The sequence below is a fragment of the Meriones unguiculatus genome, chromosome 7 (assembly GCF_030254825.1).
Source record: "Meriones unguiculatus strain TT.TT164.6M chromosome 7, Bangor_MerUng_6.1, whole genome shotgun sequence".
NCBI lineage: Eukaryota > Metazoa > Chordata > Mammalia > Rodentia > Muridae > Meriones > Meriones unguiculatus.
This window is the reverse complement of record NC_083355.1, coordinates 107,304,542-107,329,881: the sequence shown is the minus strand read 5'-3', so window position 1 is coordinate 107,329,881 and position 25,340 is coordinate 107,304,542. Positions and strand designations below refer to the sequence as shown.

At 39.3% G+C, this 25,340-nt stretch overlaps 1 protein-coding gene across 2 annotated transcripts in view; it reads left to right on the top strand.

The window, feature by feature from the left end:
• Positions 1–25,340, top strand: part of Trip11 (thyroid hormone receptor interactor 11) — a 73,543-nt gene that overhangs the window by 33,839 nt on the left and 14,364 nt on the right. For both annotated transcript variants that reach the window (XM_021650189.2, XM_021650188.2), the window contains exons 12-16: positions 1,881–2,021; positions 2,666–2,859; positions 6,497–6,660; positions 8,076–8,179; positions 13,147–13,246. In XM_021650189.2, coding sequence (XP_021505864.1) covers positions 1,881–2,021; positions 2,666–2,859; positions 6,497–6,660; positions 8,076–8,179; positions 13,147–13,246 — 703 coding nt within the window. The remainder of the gene's footprint in view (positions 1–1,880; positions 2,022–2,665; positions 2,860–6,496; positions 6,661–8,075; positions 8,180–13,146; positions 13,247–25,340) is intronic.

The following is a 25,340-nucleotide window of genomic DNA, read 5'->3' as shown; positions in this document are numbered from 1 at the left end:
TCTGGTGTGTCTTCCAGTTCTAAGAGCGTAACTAGGAGGTGGGGCAGTGGAGTCTCCTCTTGTACTATGTATGCTTTTTAAAATGCAGTTTTGGCAGTTGGTGCCATTTCCTTCCGCTTCGTTGACATGTACAGATCTAAATTATGTAGATTTACTGAAGATGTGTATTAAGTATTCTATTAGTTGACTACCCTTAGTATAAGCTAAATTTTTTTTATAATTTTCTTTATTAATTTAAAGGTACCCATGCTTAACCTATACAGGTTGAACAGCTTTAGCTGAAAATCAAAAACTGTCCAAAGTCTGAGACTTTGGATCGTCAGCCGGATGGTGTGCACCTCACAAGGGTTATCTGTTACTCTCAGCCCTGTTCTGAGTTGTTCCCAGAACCTTAGGTGGAGATTGGGTTATAGATGAAGTAACTGGGGACGGGCACCTCATGGTCAGTTCTTCTCTTTATTTTGATTAGTTGTGAATTTCTGTAATACCTCTTTCCACTCCAAAAATAAGCTTCTTTGTTGAGGGGTGAAATCAACACTTAACGGTGGGTGAAAGATACGTTTTTAGGATGGAGTTAGAAATTATCCTGGTTTAGTAAAGTGGGAAGAGTAGGCCCTCTTTTAGGTCTATGACCCCACTGACCCCACTGGTTTGCATGACCAGGAATGAATTCTCCCAGGAGGCAGGAAGTCCTATTCGACAGCTGCCTCTTGCCCCTAGCATGTGATACTGTGGCACCATTGATGATACCTTGGTAGGCAAGTCCTTGTCCACAAGTTTGCAGATGGGTAGGACCACTAACTGCTTTTCTCTCTATGCCTCTTGCATCCACCTTTAGGTATTCTGAGAGCCTAGTGCTCAGGGAGGAGGTTTCCAGCTCATTCCCGTCCACTTCCTCCAAGCCCTGTGCCCACAGTGTGTGTGTCTGCGGCAGCAGGGTCTCTCCTGCAAGTGCTGGGAGGCAGCCAAGGGCTGTGTCAATATTCTCTGGGGCTTTCTTGGACTCTCTTGTTCAACAACAGCTCAAAGGGAGCCTTCCAAAGCCCGGCACTGGGGTTTTGTAGGACAGTCTGTGACTCTTGTGGGGACCAGTATGGCCCCAAGTGGTATGACTTCATTTAAACTATATGTATGTATAAATACATACATTCACTTGTGTGTGTGTGTATGTGTGTGTGTGTATATATATATATATATATATATACATATTAAAGTAAACAAAATAATGTTTTCCTATGATTTTTTCAAATGCATTTAGTGCTATTTATATTTCCTCCCTCTTTCTCTCTTTGTCTATATTACCCTCCCAATCTAAAAGCATTACTTTTAGAATAGCTTTGGGCTTATAGACAAGTTGTAGAGATTGTGAAGAAAATTTTCATCTACATCAACCTCATACCTAGTGTGTCTCTCTCTCTGGTTTTTTTGAAACAGAGTTTCTCTGTGTAGTGCTGTCTGTCCTTTAACCCTATCTGTAGATCAGCCTGGCCTTGAACTCAGAGATTTGCTTGCCTGTGCCTCCCAAGTGCTGGGATTAAAGGCGTATGCCACGACAGCCTAGCCCAGTTTCTCTTATTTCTACTATCTTCCATTTTTCACTGGTTGTTACAGCTAATGACCCAGCATTGCAGCATGACTGAAGCTTGTGCTTATTGGAATCCTACAGTAGTCATCCCTTGTCCCTTTGCTGCTGCAGAGTGCTGTGTAGGGTACCACAGTGTAGTTAGGTGTCATGTTTCCTTAAGCTCCTCCAGGTTATCTTTTTCTCAGAATGTCTTTGGATTTATTGACTTTGTTATTGCTAACTGTTTTAAAATTATTTAATGAAGAAAATGACTTTTTGAAACTCTTTTAAAGCTAAAATTGTTTCTTTCCAAAAGGGCAAGGCTGGGGAGTTAAATCAACTTTTAAATGCAGTTAAATCAATGCAGGAGAAGACAGTTACTTTTCAACAGGAGAGAGACCAAGTTATGTTGGCCCTGAAACAGAAGCAAATGGAAAACAGTACCCTGCAGAATGAGGTATACTTTCACTGTCATGGACAGTAACTCAAGCTGTATGTTTAGTAACCAGTCACTAAGGCAAATGAAATTATCTTGTGGTTTTTCTCTTCCTTTGATGTGCTATAGGAGGATTTTAATCTCCCTGGGGTACATTATAAATTTGTTTTCAAAAGGGAAAACTATGACACATACCTTTTGCATAAGAAAATTATCTCACTCATAAAGTATGAAAAAAAATGAGATTTACTAAAAAGGTACTCTGCCATAGGAGCCCAGTACTTATGTATATTTCTGTTTCCATTATAACCCATGCAGATGAGACCTTGCAAAGTAAAGCTTCCTAAAGAATCTTTATGTAATTTGGGGAAAGGTTTTCTTGATATAAATATACTTTGCAGTGTATGGCATTAGTATATTAATACACTATTATATATTATATATAATATAATTGATATTCACAATAATAATTACATTTGTTATAGTTAGGTAAAATATGTTATGTAAGTATAATATATTATGATTTAAAATAAGTGTTATAAGTAACAATTATAACAATATATTGGTATACTATACTAATATATTTCTACAGTATGGAATCATTTGTTGTTTTGGGGGGGATGGGCATTGCGTAGAAGGAAAGTAAAGAAAAGTCCTCTACTTAGGTTCAACGCTTACATGACAAAGAAACCCGGTTAAACCAAGAACTACAGAGACTGCGTGACCATCTCTTAGAGTCAGAAGATTCTCATACCCGGGAAGCTCTGGCTGCAGAAGATAGAGAGGCTAAACTGAGGAAGAAGGTCACAATGCTGGAGGAAAAGCTAGTTTCATCCTCTAATGCAATGGAAAATGCAAGGTGAATTTTCCTTTTTTCTTTTTGGAATGAACTTTAAACTGGTCACTTGTTGAGCATCATTCTCAATAAACATATTTCTTATATTAGTTCGTTTCACAAACGTAATTGTTCCCAGTTTACAGATGAAGAGTCTTGGGGTGCAGTGTTGTGAAAAAGCTTGCTCAAGGCAGCCACGCGGTGTGGGTCTCATGAGAATCCAGCATTCAGACTTGTGCCACTTCACCCATCTTAGATACTGTCTGCACTGTCACTTGTCATTTTAGGGGAATAGTCCTACGATACCGGCGGGTTTTACTGGCTCTGTTCAGTTCCCCAAGAGCTAATTTAATTCATATGGTTTTACTCTGAGCAAATCACTGAAGGTTTGCAGCATATGGATGTTAGAAATGAAAGTGTGCAGGAAGCAGCAGGTTGGAGACATAGGTCACCTTGAAGAACCAACCTGTGGCCAGGGAGAAGTTTTGAGTGACCCTTCTTAAGTATTTAAAATTTTCTTTTTTCTCAGTATAAAGATTTTATTCTTAGTACTTGGTTTTGTTTTGGAGACAGGGTCTCAGCAATTCACACTGGCTTCAAACTTGATATCCTCCTGCTTCTGCCTCCCAAGTGCTAGTATTACTAGCATACTTGACCTTTTTACTGTGTACAGTGCTGGGGTGTGAGAAGACAGGAGATAGTTGTGTCTTCAAAGGGGGTATAAGTAGAGACAGCACTGAAAGTGAGTGCCTTCCCCACTTTTATGGTAGATTATTGTGCTTTCTGATTTAAACGGAAAAACTTATTTAATGTGGAAATTAAAACAATGAGTGGTCATTTGTACATGAGTTTTTACATAGTTAGAAATGCCAAAATATCCTCAGGCTGTAACAGTACCATGTAGTTTTCAGGCCCTTTATTTTCTCTAATACTTTCACTCTCTACCCATTTTTATTTACCCTTTGCTATAATTTCCCAGATAAACCTCCTCAAGTGGAGCTCTGGTGTTATCTACCAGTCTGTATCACTCAGCTCCCCAAATACTATTTCCTATTTCTTTTTTATTCCCTACTTCCTTTTCTCATGTTCTGAGCAAAGGATGGACCTAACTCTCTTAAGAGTTTTTCTATGACTCTTACCTATTTTTAAAATTCTGTTTTCTTAAAAAAAAAAAAAAAAAAAAAAGGTAGATGGAAAAATCCGTTTTCTTCACAAGGGTTATTTAGTACCCTAGACCTCATATCTGAAACTAAATCCTGAAGTGGTGTCTTTTTTTCTGAACATGTACAGTGCTTGGGTCTTTGATGGCCCTCATATTTACATTTAATGCATAGGTGATTGTAGAATGTCTTAAACTCTCTCCTATTAAAAAAAAAAAGGGGGGGGGTAAGTTCACTTGTGTTTAGAAATAATGCTGTGGATCTTCTGTTCTTCCCACAGCAAATATTAAACCTAGATTAATAGTAAATGTTTGTCATATGAGTAAATCTAATCTATGTGCCACATTATGGTTTTGATCCTTTAGCAAAGTAACACCTACTGTCTATTTACTTTCTCAGTGTTTAAAAGCTCATTTACCCTTGCAGTCATGCATTCATTTACTAACCAGTCAAGTTGAGTAAATCCAGGGACATCTGGAGACAGTTTAGGTCTTAGTTTACCTCTTGTTCCACAAGAGGGTGCTGTTTGGTAAAATATCTTTCAAGTGAATTGCTTTTAATTAGCTTCAGTAGTTAATCTTGAATAAGGTAACTGGATATTAAATACTCATAAAGACCCTTGTGGTAGTCTGAAAATAATCACCATTCGTCAAAGACACACTTTGAAGATAAGATATAAACCTGACCATGCATGGCAGTGCATACTCTTTATCCCAGCACTTTAGAGACAAGTTTGAGGCCAGCCTGGTCTACTTAGTGAGTTACAGGTTAGCCAAGAGCTACCTAGTGAGACCATGTCTCAAAATTAATATTAATTAATTAATCAAAAAAAGATATAAGCCAGGATAGGTTACTTTTGCCAGCTTCGCAGGATTTATTATTATCTTGTAGGTGATAGGCCTCTGGGCATACCTGTGAGATTATCTAGAGGTGGTGATTGAGATGGAAAGACCCAGCTGTGGGCAGCAGCTTTCTATGATCTGGGGTCCTGGACTGAAAATAAAAAAGGAAAATAAATTAAACATAGTAATTTATTGCTATCTGCTCTTGGCTGTGGATGCAGTTATGGCCAGCAGCTTACACAGACTCCTGCCACTATGACTTCTCTGCCATGGTGGACTGTACCCTCAAACTGAGCCAGATAAGCTCTCATAAGTTGCTTCTTGTCATGTATTTGGTTACAGTAATTAGAAAACCAACCAATGTAGTTGCTGTATAAGTCTCTTAGGGACCTCTGGGTTTGTATTTGGAGAAGTGATAGGGTGTTTATCATGTAGACCCAACAAAGTTATAGATTAAGATAAGCAATCAGAATTGTTTGTCAAGCTGGGCGTGGTGGCACATGCCTTTAATCCCATCACTCTGGGAGGTAAAGGCAGGTGGATTCCCTGAGAGTTCAATGTCAGTGGCAAACCTGGTCTACAAAGGGAGTCCAAGACAGCCAGGGCTACACAGAGAAACCCTGTCTTGAAAACCAAAAAGAAGAAGAGGAGGAAGAGGAAGAGCTGGAGCTTGTCAGTGAATGCCATTGGAAAGTTGCAGTTTCACCATGATTGCATGTGTGAGGTGCAAAAGGGTGTCATTAAACTCCGTTCCTTATTAGGGCTAAAGCTGACAAAATGATGTTGAAAGTCCCTACAGGTGTGAATTTATGGTAAATTATACTGTGGGATTTATGAAAATTATACTGTGGGATTTAAGTCTAGAAACATGAAAGTTGCAAGCTACTTGTAAACTCTTTTTTTTTTTTTTTTTTTTTGCTATAGCTTCTTATTCAGTCTATTTTTTATTAATTAACTTAATTTACATCTCTGTCATAGACTTTTCCCTATTCTCCTCCCAGTCCTACCCTCCCTCCCACATCTCCTCCTCCTTATTCTTCAGAGTAGGGGAACTCCTAGACACCCCAGCTAACTATCTGTATGAGGCCTGAGTTCATCTTCCTCCCCTGACCCTTGGTTAGAGACTTTCCATCCGGGGAAGTGATCAAAAAACATTAACCGAATTCTTAATCTTTAAAAGGACCATTGTTTGCTGATGGTCACTTGTACAGGATGATTGACAGAAACAGATCAGAGCAACTCTTGAAGGTTTTTTTTTTGTTGTTGTTGTTTATTTGTGATTTAACTTGAATTTAACACACCAAATGTAGGGAAGGTCAAACTAGAGAAGATTGGAATATCCATTTATGCAACTAGACAAAGCTCTGGAGGTGGCTGGACAGGTGTTTGAATGATGGGTGGGTGGGTGCTGGTATGCTTATATAGCAATGTGAATGGCTTCAAACTATGCACTTGATAGTGAATATGCAACGAATGTTAGGTTTTGCCACTGTTTAAAAACTGCAGAGAAGCTTTCTTTTGTCTTGCTACTTTCTCACTAAATACCTTGCAGTCTAACCAGAATTTAATGTAGCATGATGTAGGAAAAACATTTGGTTGTTACTGTTGTTAAATTACTTAAAGAGATGGAACAGTTTGCCTTTATTCTTTTCTTTGCAGCCATCAAGCTAGTATGCAAGTAGAGTCATTGCAAGAACAGTTGAACATGGTCTCCAAGCAAAGGGATGAGACTGCAGCACAGCTTTCTGTGTCTCAGGAACAAGTAAAGCAGTATGCTCTGTCATTAGCCAACCTGCAGATGGTTCTCGAACACTTCCAGCAAGGTAAGTTGCGTACAGGCTTGATGTATAAGCGAAGACAAGTTGTAGTTATGGTAATTTTGCCTTATTTGACTATGAAGGCATAGGTATAGGAAATCCTTAAATGGTTACTGACTAGTTAAGGAGAAAGGTAAGTTGCTACCACCAACTTAGTTCACACTCCTTTTATGATTAAAGCTATCATAATTCTTTTAAAAAGTTTTAGTATCTTGTTGCTAATTAATATGAAAGTTGAGGTGTTAGAAAGATAAATAAAATGAAGAAGGAGAATCAAGTGATAAAGGAGATTGTACATGGCTGGTGAGATGGCTCAGTGAATAGGTGCTTGCTGTTGAGCATGACACCGGACTTTGACTCCCCAGGACCCATGTAGCAGAAGGAGAGAACCCATTCTTGTAAGCTCTCCTCACCTTCAGATGCACACTGTGGCCCAAGTGCCTCAGACATATACACAAAGAAAATAAATAAAATTTATCAAGGGCCTGTGTGTTGGTGGCGCACACCTTTAGTACTCGCACTAGAGTGACGGCCAGTTGGGTCTCTGTGGGTTCTAGAACTCAGAGTTCCAGGACACCCAGAGCCACTTAGAGAGACCCTGTTTTAACAATTCCAAAAACCAAAACAGAAAGAAAACACTTTAAAAGGAGAGCATACAGAGACGAGAATGATATACACATAGAAAGAATGGTTAGGTTTTTGAAGCGCCTTTTAGATATTATTCATCATAATTACTGTCCTTGGAAATATTAACTTGTTCTTAGAAGTTCATCTGTGCCTTGAGGTGGCTACATTTTCTAGCCTAAGTGGAAAATACTGTTGCAGAGAGAGACTAACAGAGTCTAGAATGTTTTTATGCTAAGAACCAAGTATGCTTTTTTACATTCACCCTGCCATCATTAGGTTTACCCAGTGAGCCATCACTGACCATCAGTTTGTTGACTCAACACATGTAAAATAATTATTAATTTGGTTAACTGCTAGATTCGGGGAGGAGAGTAGAGGATATTTTTGTGCCTAAGGGAAACTTTACATCTACCAGGTGTGGTAGTCCTAGTACTCAAGAGACAAAGAGGCGGACCTCTGAGTTACACACCAGCCATGGCTACATGGTAGGACCAAAACAAAACAAACAAACAAAAAACTAAACTAAAACAAAGACTTTTTTTAAATGTAATTGCTAGTCTGAGTATGAGAACGCAGGAGTGTGGCAAGCAGGCTGTATAGAGAGTGCTTCTCAGAGGAAGAAGAATGAGCTTATTACCCAGGAGAGAAGACCCTGCAAGGCAGGTACAGGCACCTCGTGTTAGTGCCACTTGACTTGTTCACCAAGACTTTTCTACTTCTCCCTTGAGATCTTTAGATATATTTTTAGCTAATAAAAGTCTAAGTGATGTATTTTATCTTTTCTTTGTCCTTAGAGGAAAAAGCAATGTATTCTGCTGAGTTAGAAAAGCAAAATCAGCTCTTAGCTGAATGGAAGAAAAAGGCAGAGAGTCTGGAAGGAAAAGTGTTATCACTGCAGGTAGGCAAACAACTTTCTTTTAAGATCTTTGTCTTGGAAATCATCTCATAAACTAATCATCTATTTTAATGTTTGAGTGGATCTATCCAGCTGTCTACTTCATATAACAATGAACTGTCAGGCTCTGAATCTCTCAGGTGACTTAACATTTAGAACAGGCACAGTGAATGTGAGCAGAAAGGCACTTTAAGTGTTTTAGCACACTTCAGTATCTTAGGGACTCTGCAAGATGAAAACAAATTAATCGAATTAAGTTGAAGTTTTATGTTTTGAACAAAATGTTTTATATACTGTATTTCATATGTATTCAGATTTTTATATATTATCTCATTTGATCTTTTCTTGTGGTTTTCTCTCTTATTACTGATTTTAGTAATTTGAGGGAGTTTGCTTTGTTCTGCTGTTTTTGTTTATGGAGTCAGGGTCTCACTTTGTAACCCAGGCTGAACTTGAGTTCTCAGCAATTAGATTTTGTCTCAGCTGTCCAGACACTGGGATTACAGGAGTGAGTCACTATGCTCGTTCTTTCATTTTATAGACTCTTGAAATTTTTTCTCATTATTTTCTATTTTATATACAAAGTCATATATAAGTCATGTATGGGTGAAATCAATCCCTCTGGTGAGATATGATACCAAAGTGACTTACTTTGGATTTTGGAGACACTTTTCTCAGTCATAGGTTGACTCTGGCAATAGCTGGTGAAAGTAATAAAATACCTTTATCTGGAGTTATTGATGGAAATTCTGTTTAGGACTACTCCAAGAAAGGAAACATATTTTCTGTTAAGTCTTAAAAGTTTTATTAAATTTTAAGTGGCTATAAAACTTTTAATGTGTACATTAGTGTATATAAAATATGTATCGATAGGAGGATAACAGTTGAGCAAATACGTACATTCTCACAACCCAGTGTAATTGGAATTCTTCGTTTGCAGCTCCTACGTACTCTTCCAGGGTCCTCCTTCCAGTTGTTTCCTATGGAAACTGGCATTCTATCTGTTTTCCCATTTACTATGAAGGATGTTTTATATTCTGTGCAAGCAGTGTGCTTACTATGTACTTCCTTGTTTATCTCTCATGATACATATACATGGATCTCTGTCAGCTATGCTTTGATTAGAATTGTTAACTTAGAGGAGATCCATGGCAGCCTAAGCTTATCAGAGGAGTTTCCCTTCCTTCCTTCCTTCCTTCTTTCCTTCCTTCCTTCCTTCCTTCCTTCCTTCCTTCCTTCCTTCCTTCCTCCTTCCTTCCTTCCTTCCTTTGTTTTTTTTCTGGGCAACAGCCCTGGCTGTCTTGGAATTCACAAGGATAGTTTTTTAAACATGATCATATTAATTTACTCTTTACTGTTTAATGTAGTATATAATTCTTGTTCTACATCCTTGTTAACATGTTACATTATCAGATTTTGAAGTTTTACCAGACTGGTGGCTGGGAAGACATATTACTTAATTTGTACTGTTTTGACTATAGTCAGGGTAATTTATAAAAGAAATAATTTTGTTGGCTAATGGTTTTGGGGGCTGGGAACCCCGATATTGAGTGGCAAGGGCGTCATCACCTTGTCGGCCCAGAGAGACACAGCAGGTAGGGCCCTGAAGTAGACCTACTTCTGCAGCATGGCATTAATTCTTCCTGAGGGACAGTGCTGTAGTGACCCAAACGCCTTTCAATAGGCCCTGCTTTCAACTCTGTTTCCTTTATCAAAGTTGATCAATGTATCTAGAAAGATTGTTTTGTTTTTTGATACAGTGCCTCTTTATGTTCTTTTGGCTTTCTTAGGGCATGTTGTGCCCTAAGTTGTGCCCTAAGGCATGTTAGCCTTGAACTCACAGAAATCCTTCTGTCTCTGCCTCGCAAGTGCTGGGATTAAAGGTGTGCACTACCACAACTGGCCAAAATATATTTTTATTCAACACTTAAGTTGTGTTTCATAATATCTTGTTTATTAGACTCTTAAAATAGAAGTCTAAATCGTTTATAAAACTAGTTTTGTTTTTTTAAAGATGTAATTTATAATTTTTAAAATAACAAAATAAGCCAGAAGAAAATTAAGAGGCAATTAATGAAGATAAAGGTGAACAAGTGAAATAAATTCCAAACAAATGGCAAAGTAACAAAATATAAGCGCTAATGTCCAAAGAGGCTTTATTCTTTCTTTAATGTCTTCATAAGGGGCTGGGCTGTACCCAGTGATGGAGTACTTGCTTAGCACCTGTGACATTCTGGATTCCATTTCCAGCATAGTAAACCCCAAAAAACTCACAAAACCCACTTCATACATAGAAACACTGTGAAGCAGTGCTTTGTTTTGTTTTTAATGTTTGTATCTTTAAAAAAATATTTAAAATTTCTTTATACCAAATTTAGACTTACATATTTAGAATAATACATTTCTATTTAAAGTTTTTTTGTTTCAGACCTCTTCAGAGTTCAGTGCCTAGAAAGCAGAATCAGTAAGGAGGAATGTGTGTACATAATTTATATATATAATGTGTGGACACATGTAATTGATTACAGGGAATTGCTACATGAATGTGGGAGCTGTAAGCAAGTCTGAAGTTTGGAGGGCTAAGGAAGCATGAAGTCATGATGGGAAGACCACATCAAAGGCTTATCTGGAACTCTCAGGCACTGGACATAGCTTTTGTTCTCAGGCAGTTAGGATGGTCACAGCAGGAGGGAGCTTTGTGAGCACTGGAAGAAGCTGCTGTCATCAAAGGATTTTGTCATTTTGGGGGACGCCTACTCTCAGCTTTTAAGAATTTCTCAGCCAGAGTCAGCCAGATTACTCAGGAGCATGAGCTTTCCTTAAGGGCTTGAAGCACACTTGCAGAATGCCCTTCACACTAATAGTGAGGTTTGTACTTGATTACTAGGGACTGTAACCTATCCAAGCAAACACACCAGACAAGTCTCAGGTCAGAAATGTGGACTGGTGTTTACAGGGGTAAATTCTTCAGCCTAACTAAGAAATTAGAACAAAGAAGAGCAGTGAGGAAGGACTATATAAAGATAGAGCCAGTACAGTATGTTTTAGATCAGTAGTACAGAGAGAGAATACAGAAGTGGAACCAAAAATATTGAGAATTTAAAATGAAATGGATTTGAAATTTCTCTCTCTTTCTTTGATGGTAGTGGTTGAAAAAGTCAGTGGACTGACTCTATTGCTTCTGGGGTGTGGGGCCCAGAACTCTTGGTGGGTTGCATCTTTTCCTCTTTACCACTACAGGCCTCTGACTTCTCAGGATGGCACTGGCTTAGCGGATGGCCACCACACCTACATCAGGGCAGTACTTTTCCTTCAGATCATGTGCCTGATGCTGCTGAGGGTGCCCGTGCATTCTTGTTGATGGTGGTTCTCGTGTAAGAAGTGGCTGGTTTTGTTCCAGATTTGCGTTTTCTGACCACCGTGACCTCTTTAGCATCATCATGAGCTCCATTCCCATAGTCTTGTGGTGAACCCCAGCCTGTTGTAGCAGAAAGAGTTTCAGGACTTCAGATTGTTGGGCTTGGTGCTGTACATCTGCTTATTCCTCCTGACCAGGAACCTGGAGCAGTTCTGCAGGACCATCCCCTGCAGATGCACGGACTTGGCTGCAGCTCATTTCCCTTTAGCAGCCAGAGAAGAGCCTGATAAAGAAGATTTTTTAAAAAAAAATTATATTGGCTGGGCAGGGATTTAATTTCAGTACTCAGGAGGCAGAGGCAGGCAAATCTCTGTAAGTTCAAGGCCAGCTTGGTCTATATAGGGCTTTCCAGGTCATGGTAAGACCGTGTCTCAAACTGCAAAAATAAATAAAAGTAAATGATATTGGCAAATTATCCATACACACAAAAATAAAGTTGGATTCTATATAGAAATAAATTCCAGTTATATCAAAACAAGACTACTTACCTGGTAGTGGTCTTGGCTTCCGAGAGTAGTTTTTGTTTTGTTTTGAGACAGGGTCTTACTGTGCTCGTGCTGGCAGAATCTTTCTGCCTCTAAGAATCCTAGTAGTACAGGCCTATGCCACAACATCTGGATCTGAGAATGGTTTTGAAGGTATACTAGGCTGGGTGGCTCTTCTGACATTTAGGCTAGGAATTATCAACATATATTTATTGAGAAATACTATATTAAAATTTTAAATACAGAGAAAAAATATCTTACAATAAACTATATGTACAGTCTAAAAGTAAGGAGGATCTTAGTAAAGGTTAAACTCAAGAAACCATAAGTGTAAAGGCGAACCTCTTTGTATATCCCTAAAAAGGGATTAAAAGGCTAGTAGTCAGTAGACCAATGGGTGACTTCATTTTCATTGCCTAGAGAAAAATGGTTCCTATCTACCATACAAGGTAGGTGTGCAAACTTGATGGAGGGACAGTGAAGTGGAAATAAACAAGCAGCGAATACGATGAAGCTTTCATATAAGAGTAGATGGAACTGTTGTGTAAACAGAACAGAGATGTCCAGTTAATAGTTATAATGAAACATCCCTTTATAAAGTTATCTTACAAAAATTAAAAAAAAAAAACATTTGTTACTATATGTCTTGATTTTATATATCTCTTTAAGTTTGTATCTTGTTACTTTAAAAAATTGCTATGTTGGCCTGGTGGCACAGTCCTTTGATCCCAGCACTCAGGGAGGCAGAGGCAGGTGAATTGCTGTGAGTTCGAGGCTAACCTAGTCTACTAAGCTAGTCCAGGACAGCCAAGTGTACACAGAGAAACCCTGTCTCAAAAAAAAAAAAAAAATTATTTTTGCTATGTTATCTTTTCGTAGCATCTTTATTTAGTTCTCTAAAAAGGCAGTGATGTGCTGTGACGTCAGTAGGTTGCACAAACTTGCCCATGGTCGCAGAAGTGCAGCCTTACCGCTAGCGGAACCATTGATCGATTCTGAAGCCTCTCCCAGCCCTGTGGCTTGCAGGGCGCCTTGCATACTGTTTTTAATAACCTTTCCTCCCCTAGGAACATTTGGATGACGCTAATGCTGCACTGGATTCAGCATCAAGACTTACAGAGCAGTTAGATCTAAAAGAAGAACAAATAGAAGAACTTAAAAAGCAAAGTAGGTCTCTTTTCTTTGTTCTCTCCAACATTCCTTATGTTCAGTTGGGTGTAGTCTTCTGCCGTACATTGGCACAGCTGAGTAAGGCTAGGGTATGCAACTTCCATTTCCCATCCCATGTACAGTTTGCTTTGCTTTGAGTCTGAATATAATGAAAGCGGAGTCATTAGGAGAGCCCTGGGTGTCCCGTCAGTTCTCCTGGATATTGAGATGTGACCAGTGTGTTGGTTGTTGCCCTATTGGTCAAGTCGGCTGATGTAACTGATCCAGTCTTTGTGGTTTTGTCTTCTTGCTGATAGTTGATGCTACAGCTGAAGCATCTGGGTATCTCTAGGTAACGTTCTGTGAAGTGACTGCTGAGTGCAGTTTACGAGATTTGTGGCTGTGGGTGGGCATTACACCGGGCACTCCATACATTTGGGTTGGCGCTTGTGAAGTATCTTGTAGTTCTGTTAGTTCTCTAAAGTTGAGTCCCTGTTGAACCCCACATGGCAGGGGGGTGCACAGTGCTTTGCTAAGCTTAACAGCTGACAGTGATGGCATAGCATCAAATGTAATCTCATGTTTAGGGGTAGCCAGGGACTTGAAGCTTCTCTGGGGCTGTTGACGTGGAGGTGGTAACAGAGCCTAGGAGTACATTGGCTGTAGATGTCTCTGTTGTCATAGCAGTAACACAGCAGTTAAGAAATTAAGAAATGTATACCATGTGCCATAAAATAGATGTCAGAAAGCACAAATAGAAGGAGGTGGTACAACAGAGATATGGTTAAAACAGTAATAATGACATGGACACTCAGGAAATAAGCCCACGAGGACCACTGGCCCACAGGTACAACCTCAATAACTTGTCCTAGATTTCCCAGGAGACCCCAAGTAGATATAACAAAATATAATAGTTGCAAGGGAGTTGGGATAACTTCACTCTGAGACTTTATTCTGAGTTTTTATTTCATAAAAACTAATCAGCACATCAGAACTCTGAATCTCAAGTAGGCCTGGAAATAGGCAGCAAGGAAACAATTTAGAGTGAGTATCTGTTATGGACAGTTGACCTAACAGAGACTATAGTGTTTAGTCTTTTTCTTACTCATTTGCCATGCATGAACAACTCTAACTAAATGTATAGCATCAGTCCCCTTTTGTAGATTATTGAGACTGAGATTTCCATGAAGATTCTTTACTTGTACCAAAGTAAAGAGAGCTCTTGGTACAAGTAAAGAGATCTTCCCACATTACTGTATTCCTGTCAAGGAAAAGGATGTTTGTAATGTCTGGCTTGTCTTTTGCTCTCTGTGGCTCCCTCAGAGATGCAGTGGCAGCCTTTTTACTGTGCCCTGACTGTTGAAATGGCTTATCTAATAAAGAGGAAATATGCATTGGAAAAATAATCTAGATCGGTAGAAAGCCAGTGTAACTGAGTGTTAGTTGAGCGCATGTGGTGAACCAAAAAGAACACTGAGCACCTAGAGGGTTAGGCAAGGCCTTCCTATCTTAGAGCTGAGCCATCAGTGGAGGGAAATCTGCACCAAATCACTGGTCTGTGACAGCTTGGTGCTGTGTGCCCTGATGTCTAAGGCCACATCCCTTTTAGACATTGACCTGAGTCATCCCCAGTGGACCATGGTCAGATAAAGAAGTCTGTGACTTACTATAGTATTTGGTATTTGTTCAGCCACCTATTGAAACCTTTTCAGTTTTCTTCATCATAGCTGGTAGGGCAGGTGGCCTGGGTTTTATTTGTATAAAACATAATGAATATTCATTAGTAATAAGTAGGAACTTTGGGCTTATTCTAGGGAGTCAGTATTAGAAAGTTTGCTTACTTCGACTTGTACAGCTGCTATTTGAAAAGGCCCAGGGAGCCAATGTGGCACAGACAGGAAGGGCAACACTGAGACAGTTGATTCTATTATGTCTTTAAATTATTCTTGCCTTTTATAGCTTCTAACAGTGTTTTCTTACATTACCTAAGCGCTTAGTGCCATTTCTATATCTCCAAACACAAAAGTAATTTTATTTTCTCAATGCTCTATTCTTGATTTGATAATATAAATAAATTCTAGATTGGCTTACTTATTTCCAAAATCATTCCTGTATGTTTTTATAAGTCATTAAGTACTTTATATGTTGATTGATGTTGTAATACTGTACTTTATTTTTAACACAGAAGTTGGCCAGACAGCAAAAGTTTTGGCCAGGAGAAACAATTTTGAAAAAGACAAATTAGTTTTTGTTGCAAGAAAATACACAGAGACCTGAATTGTAAAGGCAGAGTATTGTCTTATTTCCAACCCTCTGTAGACTAATGATTAGTCGATATACTGTTTCAACATTTAGACAATATTAGGAAATTTACTTTAAGAAGTGGTGTTTTATTCAGAATGGTTGATTATATCATTACTACCTAGATATGATTCAGTCTAGCTAAACATAAGGAAAGAGTGGTTACGTATGACCTGACCCCAGTATTAAAGCAGTAGAACATGGATGACATCAGTTCCTCTTAGAGTATGTGATTGTTAATGTCAGGTACGTGCAACTGTGGTCATGAATTGAGGGCATTTATGAGCTCTGTATGAGAAACATGAAGACACATGCCCGGTGCTTTACTGGTCTGTAAGCACCTAATAAAGACCAGCTGCTCGCTTCCCATTGGCTGCTGTGTGGAACACTTGATAGTCCCCTTTAAAGGAGTTAAGGAAATGGCACGTGATGGACATCGTAAGGTAGTAATTTAAGACTTTTGTGCACAGAGGTGGCCGTAAGTGGCACATTTAGTTTCTCTAGAACACCGATAAGGGCCAGAACATCCTGTGGATGTTATATTTTCATAGGCAGTTAACCAAGGTTACTGTTGCCTTTCCTTCTGGAGGATATTCTTTTAACATTTTTAACAGTTAAAATGGAGTGCTCTTTTTAACATAGTTTCAAGACTTCTTTCATATGCTGTCATGTACTTTAAAAATCTTTTTTATTTTTCTTTTTTAAATTTATTTTTTTATTAATTACAATTTATTCACTTTATATCCCAGCTGTAGCCCCCTCCCTCATCCTCTCCCACTCCTGCCCTCCCTCCACTATCTCCTCCCATGCCCAAGTCCACTGATAGGGGAGGTCCTCCTTCCCTTCCCTCTGACCCTAGCCTATCAGGTGTCATCAGGACTGTCTGCATTGTCTTCCTCTGTGGCTGCTCTCTCCTCAGGGGGAGGTGATCAAAAGCCAGCCACTGAGTTCATGTCAAAGACAATCCCTGTTCCCCTTACTAGGGAACCCACTTGGAGACTAAGCTGCCATGGGCTACATCTGTGCAGGGGTTCTAGGTTATTTCCATGAATGGTCCTTGGTTGGAGTATCAGTCTCAGAAAAGACCCCTGTGCCCAGATTACAGACTGGGAAAGGATCTTCACCAACCCTATATCTGACAGAAAGCTAATATCCAGACTATATAAAGAACTCAAGAAGTTAAAAAGCAACAAATCAAGTAATCCAATTAAAAAATGGGGTACAGAGATAAACAGAGAATTATCAATAGAGGAATATTGAATAGCAGAGAAACACTTAAAGAAATGCTGAACATCATTAGTCATTAGGGAAATGCAAATCAATACAACCCTGAGATTTCACCTTACACCCGTTATAATGGCTAAGATAAAAAACTCAAGTGACAATACATGCTGGATAGGATGTGGACAAGGGGGAACCCTCCTCCATTGCTGGAATGTAAACTTATACAACCACTTTGGAAATCAATCTGCTGCTTTCTCAGACAAGTAGGAATAGTGATTCCTCAAGATCCAGCCATACCACTCCTAGGAATATATCCAAAATATGCTCAAGTACACAACAAGGACATTTGTTCAGCCATGTTCGTGGCAGCTTTATTTGTAACAACCAGAATCTGGAAACAACCCAGATGTTCCTCAGTTGAGGAATGGATACAGAGATTATGGTACATTTACACAATGGAATACTACTCAGCAATTAAAATCAGGAAACCCTGAAATTTGCAGGCAAATGTTGGTATATACTCACTTATAAGTGGATATTAGACATACAGGATAAACATATTAAAATCTGTACACCTAAAGAAGCTAAGCGAGAAGGAGGACCCTGGGTAAGATGATCAGTCCTCACTCAGGCAAATGGGACAGACATCAGAAGAGGGAGAAAACAGGGAACAGGACAGGAGCCTCTCACAGAGGGGCCTCTACCCAACAGAGTATGGAAGCAGATGCTGAGACTCATAACCAAACTTTGGGTAGAGTACAGGGAATCTTATGAAAGAAGGGGGAGATAGAAAGACCTGGAGGGGACAGGAGCTCCACAAGGAGACCAACAGACCCAAAAAATCTGTTATGTACTTTTTTTTTTTAATTTATTTATTTTTCATTTTATGTGCGTTAGTGTGAAGGTGTCAGATCCCTTGGAATTTGTGTTACAGACAGTTGTGAGCTGCCATGTGGGTGCTGGGAATTGAACCCGGGTCCTTTGGAAGAACTGATAGTGCTCTTAACCACTGAGCCATCTCTCCAGCCCCTGTTATGTACTTTTTAAAGTCAGTACACCAGTCTATCAAGTGAGTAGGATGGTGTTCTTATTCTTAGTTCATTGGAGTTGAGTATTCCTGTGGACTTGTTTTATATATATATGTATATATATATATATATATATACATATATATATAATATTTTTCTTTTTCTTTTTAAAGGTTTATTTATTATGTATATAGTGTTCTGCCTGCATGTGATCCCATTATAGATGGTCATGAACCACCACGTGGTTGCTGGGAATTGAACTCAAGACCCCTGGGAGAGCAACCAGTGCTTTTAACCTCTGAGCCACCTCTCCAGCCCTCCTGTAGACTTGCTATTGATGAGAAACTATCATCTGTGTAAACCTAGTGCAGCTGAGCCATGGGAAGATAGGCTGTCATGCATGTGGGTAGCTGCTTTCCTTTCTCAGCTTTCTTCGTTGCCCTTCAGATAAATTCCTGCTTAAATGAAAATAATTAGATCAATTGAAATGGAAAGCATAAGATTGTTTTTGATTTGGTAATTAATACTAAAAAGCACTGAGTTTTGTGTTATGCAAAGAAAAGTGCATTTCACAAGCAATAGAAACTTAGGAACATCTTTTGTTCTACCTGCTAGCTTATGCCTGTGTCTTTACTGTTTCTATGCAGGGGTGGAACCGAAGGCCTTGTGTGTACTAGGGAAGTCTGCATCCCAAGCCCTACTTATACCTTAAAGGCTTTCACAACTAATTTTGAAAAGTAGTTAGTGGCTACGTTTCTAAATGTCTTATATGAGCTAAAAATGTAAATTTTCCTTAGAATTTTTTTAAAAGTCCATAGTATGTATAAAATGAGTCCCAATATAACTTTCTGTAATATATGAAGCATAAAAACATGTTTTAAAACTTCAGAGACAAAAGGAGCTTGAAATGTTTCACATGGAACTACCTTTATGATGCTGAATGGTTGAGTTTTTATTTTAAATAAAGACATTCCATTTTCCAGGACATGACTTATACAAGAAAACATATAATGTCCTGTTGAACATAAGCCAAATACATTCCCAGACGCTTTGTTACCCAAATCTTTTGAGAGAGTTCTTTATAGATGTTTTTGGCAGTAGTGGCAGTTTTAGAGGAAACATAAGAAGTACCAGATGCAGTTTTCCGAATTGCCATAAATGGTTAAAAGTTATTTGTAATGATATAAACATCTGGGTATGCTCGACAGTGCCAACATTTAAATTAAGGGAAAAAGAATATTAGGTAAATAAGCTATTTCATGTTTCTCATTACATTTTCATGATTTTGATATGAATGTCTAAATTGAACAATGTTTTAGAAATTACAATTTAAAACTAATTTCTATAAATAGATGGGGAAATGAATTGTGTGCTGATGAGAATATTTTATGTACTTTATCTCCTTTTTTTGAGTAATGCCTGAATCATTAAATATGTAATTTATTTTATTTGTCCTTCCCAGAGAACCTCAGTTATTCATTATTATATCAAATTCATTGTTTATGTGGCGAGTACCAAGCGCTAGATAAGCCTGAGAATTAATAGATGACAAAAGCCTCCTGAAGGAGGGTTACAGTCAGACAGGAATGGAAGAAGGCATGTGATCAAGTACATGCTAGGAATTGTTTTGAAAGAACCAGAAGTGGACATCTGCAAGGACATAGCAGGGTAGCTGCACATAGGAACTCACAGTTGTGACAGCATGCATAAGGACTGTGCACGCGCAAGTCAGGTAAAATTTCAACAGGCAGTGGGAAGTGAGTATGAAGCCCCACCTCTAGCTGAGGAGTTATTGGCAACTGATAGCACTTATGAAAAAGAGTCATTTTTCTTTAACAGTATATAGTTCCAGTAAGTCAGCTGTGCTCAAATGCAAGATAAACATCCGAAAATATATGGGCAGAACACACTGGACTTGATGGGTTATAAAAGGACACATACTAAATTGTATGGATTTTTTTTTTCAATTAAAAAAAGGGAAAAAGATGCAAAGTTGAGTGGATAGAGATGGGGGAGTGAATCTGGGAGAATGTGTAGGAGCAGGTAAATAAGATCAAATCAATTGTACAAAATTATACAAGAACTAATTAAAAATCTTTGAAGAAATTGTTTTGAAATAGCTATCCATTCTACTTGTTAATAGTGGTATGGGAGGGTAAGAAAGATGAGTGACTTAACTTTTCTAGTGACGGATGCATACAGGCTAAGTAGATTGGTAGCTAGGGAGAAGCACCGTAGACGGAGGGATTCACATGAAATAAGGTGAGTGGGGTAAGGTGAGTGTGCTGGTATGGAAGGCTGAGAAGGTAGATGCGAAAGTGATTTGCTGTATGGGGAAATGAAACTCAGTCATGAATGACCAGCAGACTGTAAACTGTTAATACCAGAACAGCACAGGAGATGGGCACAGGTGGGGCCAACCTGCTGGCATTGCAGCCTGCCTTTGCTCTCACGCTGGAGAGCAACACCATTGGCTTATCTCCCCGGGCTTCCCACAAACTCATCATGTTTTCAGTAAGCCAGCAGTTCTGTGTTAGGTTGCATTCATGGCTGCTCACGGCTACAGATTGGACAGGCCTGGTAAACACTGGTGAGTTGAGGTATTCCTCATATGGATGACGGATTCTCAGCTCCACCCTATTATTGCTGCACTGGCTTGTCAACCCAGTGCTGCAGATCTTAGGTCCCGCAAGGCATGGCGAAATCTGGATTTGGATTTGATCCAGCTTTCCATCATGATGCTCCGTTAGAGCTTTGTAAAAACTTTGTGGGGCCACGTTGTGTGTAAGGATTTGCAATAGGAAGCTTTCAGAAGTGAGACTGGATCTGAGGCCCAGATCACCTTCTGCTCTTAGAGGGTTTGGTATGGAATTAATATTCACTAAGTGGGAAAGGTATTATAGCTTCTCTTTTCGGTGATAAATTTGCAGCCCTCCTTTTCGGGATGTCTTGTCTATACAAAACTTGCTTTTAAAGCTTTCTATATGGAAACTGTAAATTATCTGAATTAGTAATAAAAGGGACTAATAGACCGTTACTAATAGAAAGGGAAAGCATAGTTGATTTGCTGGCATTAAAAATATTTTCATATTTGTGGGGACTAGAGAGAAGGCTCAGTTAATAAAGGACTTAAGGGAGTATGAGGGCCTAACTTCAGTCACCGCACCCACACAAAAGCCAGGCGTTCTTGGCTCACCTGTAAGGTCAGTGCTGGAGAGATTAGACAGAAGGACCTCTGAGTCGTGATGGTCAGCCAGTACAGTACAGCCAGTGAACTTGAGACTCAGTGGGAGACAGCTGAAGAAATACGGTGTTAAGTAGCTGAAGAAGACATCCAACAATGGCCTCTGGCTTTCTTCACACACATGCACATGCATTCACACTTGTGGGTCTACTTTCCTCCTCCTATGCACACACATGAACACTTACATACACACATAAAAATGTATAATTATATAAAATCTCTTGAGCTGGTCCAGTGATAGAATACTTAACTCTCACTAGGTTCATTTCCCAGTGCTGAAAAATCCCAATCAATATCTTCCCTTCCCTCTCCTTTCCCTCTGTTCCCTCCACTTGGTCTCTACCTTCTTTTTTTCAAGTGTACATAGTGATTCCAATTAACTATGTAAGTACTACAGTAAGTCTCTTATTTTCATCACAAATTATGGTATCATGGAGTTTATATTAATAATATTGTACTATATTAATGAAATAAATTTATTGCCAACAAGTAGAATTTTAAGTAGAATTGGGGGCTGAGGACATACCTCAATTCTTAGAATACTTAACCAAACACACACAAGCCCGAGTTTAATCCTCAGCAGTGAGTAGACAACGCATAACAGCACATGCTTGTAATCTCAGCACTCAGGAGGTATATAGGAAAGAAGATAAGAATGGCTAAGCAAATCTAGGGTCAGCCTGGGCTACATGAGACCCTGTCTGAAAAGAACAAAAAAAGAAAAACGTAACTTTTTACTCAACAGTTAATTATGATGGGACAAAAAAGAAAACTAAACAAAATATTCACCATGTAAGCTAGACCTTAAAATTCTACCCCCTTGAAAACACTTAAAAAGACAAAGCAGTTCTTTACTTCAAGTTGCAAAATACATGTGATTTTTAAAAAAAATAAAAACATTTAAATGTGATTTTCATATAAGTTGAAATTGTATAATAAAAAGACTACACAACAGTTTGGAGAATTGACTCAGCAGGCAGAGCCCTTGCCGTGCACCCACATGAATGCCAAGAGGCAGTGATTCCAGTGCCAAGGAGGCAGGCAAGGGGTCCCCAGAGCAAGCTGGATAGTCAGACAGCCAAATGAGTGAGCTCTTGGTTCAAAGTGAGAGACCCTGACGCAAAGTTTAAGATGGAGAGCAATCAAAGAAGAAGTCTGATGTCAACCTCTGACCTCCACTCACATGCGTGTACCCACAAAGACCATCTAGTCTCTAGCGTTTGCTTTGGCTATAGTTAAATAAAGAAGCTAAATTATTAAATTTAATAATGTATCAACTTTAAGTTTATTCTGGGGACTAGAGAGGTAGCTCACTGATTAAGATCATGTACTGCTTTTGCAGAGGACACAAGTTTGTATCCCAGCACCCATATCCACACAGCCATCCATAATTCTAGCTCCAGGGTACTGGGCGTCCTCTTCTGGCTTCCGAGACACTTGCACTCAGGCACACTGTGATGGCTTGTTTTATGTCAACGTGACGCAAGCTAGAGTCAATTGGGAAAAGGGAACCTCAATTGAGAAAAAGGCCCTGACCCAGTTGGCCTGTGGGTAAGCCTGTAGTGCATTTTCTTGATTGATGTGGGAGGGCCCAGCTCACTGTGGGTGGTGTTCCCCATGGCTGTGGTCCTGGATGCTGTAAGAAAGCAGGTTAAGTCAGCCATGAGGAGCAAGCCAGTAAACATTCTTCCATGGCTTCTGCTTCGTTTCCTGCCTTCAGATTCCTGCCTTCAGTTTCTGCCCTGACTTTCCTCAACTGTGCTGTAAAACTACCAGCTGAAACAAACCCTTTCCTCCCCAGCTTGTTTTTGATCATGGTGTTTTCTGACAGCAATGAAGCCCTAAGACATGCATTTACCCCTACAAATATTATTAAAAATTATAAAGATTGCCAATGCAAATAGGATCTCACACCCAGTTTACTCATTGACATTTATACAGACAAGTGAAATTGTCTTTCAAACATTTTTTCTCTTTTTCACTTCTTTGCTTTTGATTCTTAAAAATGAGAAAAAATGCAAATTAGGGGGGAAAACACAAAATATCAGTAGCAGCCAAAGTGATAATTTATGATTGCTGTTGATCGGAACAAATTTAACAGTGAACTTGTTATTTTAAAAAATCAGATGAAAGCCAGCCATGGTGATGCATGCTTTTAATATCAGCACTCAGGAGGCAGAGATGGCAGGAGTATCTCTGTGAGTTTGAGACCAGCCTGGTCCACATAGTTCCAGGACAACCAGGGCTATGCAGCAACACCCTGTCTCAAAACAAAACAAAACAAACAAACAAAAAAAAAAAAAAAAAAGGAAAGAAAGAAATCAGGTAAAAAAAAAAAAAAAACATTTTGTTTTATATAGCACGTTGCTATTTAGAAAATCCACGTTTGATTATGCATTCAAGTTTCTCGTTTCTTCGCAAGACGCGCACTCATTAGAAAAGAGGCAAACCCAGTCTGGCCCCGGCGGTGGAGCGTGGTTCATCCCTGCGGTTTCTGGTTCTCCTGGTCTTCACCGTTAGCTCGTTCAACTGACTGTTGACTAAACTGGTTCACGGGCAGTCAGTCATGAGATAACTAGAGAAACGTGAGCAGTACGGCACACTTTAAGATGTTTTCTGAAGGGTACCGTAAACCGTCATTAATCATGATAAAATGTAAAGTTACCATGTGCTGATTTGTTGCACATTCGATTTTGATTCTAAGACCGTGGCGTCATCTCGGGTGTTTCAGAGCTCTGCGGTGGAAGATTTACTGTGTCACGCACTCAGGGTCATGCTTTCTCCAGATTAGACTCTGTCTCAGCTGAGTCATTGCTTAACTTGAAAGTGCTCCCCAGCCCCCGCTTGCATTTCTAAAGAATTATTTGGGTGTGTGTGTGATTATTCACAGGACTATTGTATTGTATTTGGCCTAGAACCCATTTCTGAATAACAGTATTTTGCCTGCCAGTATAAATATAGTTCTGATTTCAAATTGTGGTTTGAGTTCAATTTTTGTAGAGAAATATTCAGAATTTCTGAGGAGAGGAAAGTAAGTGTTGCTAGAGAAAATGATGAGTCTTGGGGGACTTTGGAATGGGTGTGTGACTTCCTTTTCTTCTAACCTCTCAAAATTAATCCATTCCTTCCCGTGATTCCCTCTAAGTTCTGAGGTCCTTTTTTTTTCTCCTTCGTCTACTCAAATGTCATAGTATATTTACACACATGAGCTTGAAATAAGCTTGAAGTAGCCCTGTGCATTCCAGATTGCATTAGGTCGGGACTAATAGTGAATTTAAAACTTTGGCCTTTAAGGGTGCTTTGGCTTTCTGACCTACTTAATTAAAATAACGTTTTTCAGAATCTTTGCTTTCTGAGTTTTACTCAGAAGATGTTTTCTCTTCATGCAGTGCTTTGGCTTTCTGACCTACTTAATTAAAATAACGTTTTTCAGAATCTTTGCTTTCTGAGTTTTACTCAGAAGATGTTTTCTCTTCATGCAGGCCCTTTGTTTGCTTGATATTCTTTGAGTTGAGGTCTCGCGATGTTGCCCAAGCTGGCTTTAGACTCTCAGGCTCAGCTGATCCTTCTGCCTTGGCCTCCTGAGCAGCTGGGACCACAGGTGCAAACCACAAAGCCTGTAAATAAATAAAACAACTAAAAAGCAAGTTTTTATTAGTTGTTATTATGTGTACCTATGGTGTGTGCTAGGAAGTATATGCATGCCACAGCACGTGTAGAGGTCAGAAGACAATTTTGTGGCATCAGTTCTCTCCTTGAGCCTTTCTATGGATTCTAGAGATAAAATAAAGGTCATCCAGCTTACAGAGCAGCACTTTGACCTGCTAAACTGTCTCCTGGCTCAGCAGCTCTCTTTTTGTTTTTCCAGTTTGTTTAAACAAGAGAGAGTGTAATGTAGCTTAATATATGGTTTATGTGGTAAGAACAAACTGTCCAATACAAATAAACTGTGTAAGTCTCTACCCACCTCCCTTTCTCTCCTGAGAAAGCTTAAGCTGACCTTCCTCTATGTAGCTCAGGGTGGCCTCAAATTAGGAATTCTTCTGCCCGAGGTGCCCGAATGCTTGGATTACAAGCATGTACTGCCATGCTTGATGTAAGTTTTTGGTTTTTTTATGCCTACATTGAAACAGTAAAAAAGGAATAAGAAATGTGTGTGTATGTGTGTGAGTATGAAATATATATACACACACATATGCTGGAGATGGTTTAGCAACTGCTCTTCCAGAGGACCTGGGTTTGCTTCCCAGCACCCACATGGCAGCTCACAACTGTCTCTTAGCTCCAGTCCCAGGGGATCTGATGCCTTCTGGTC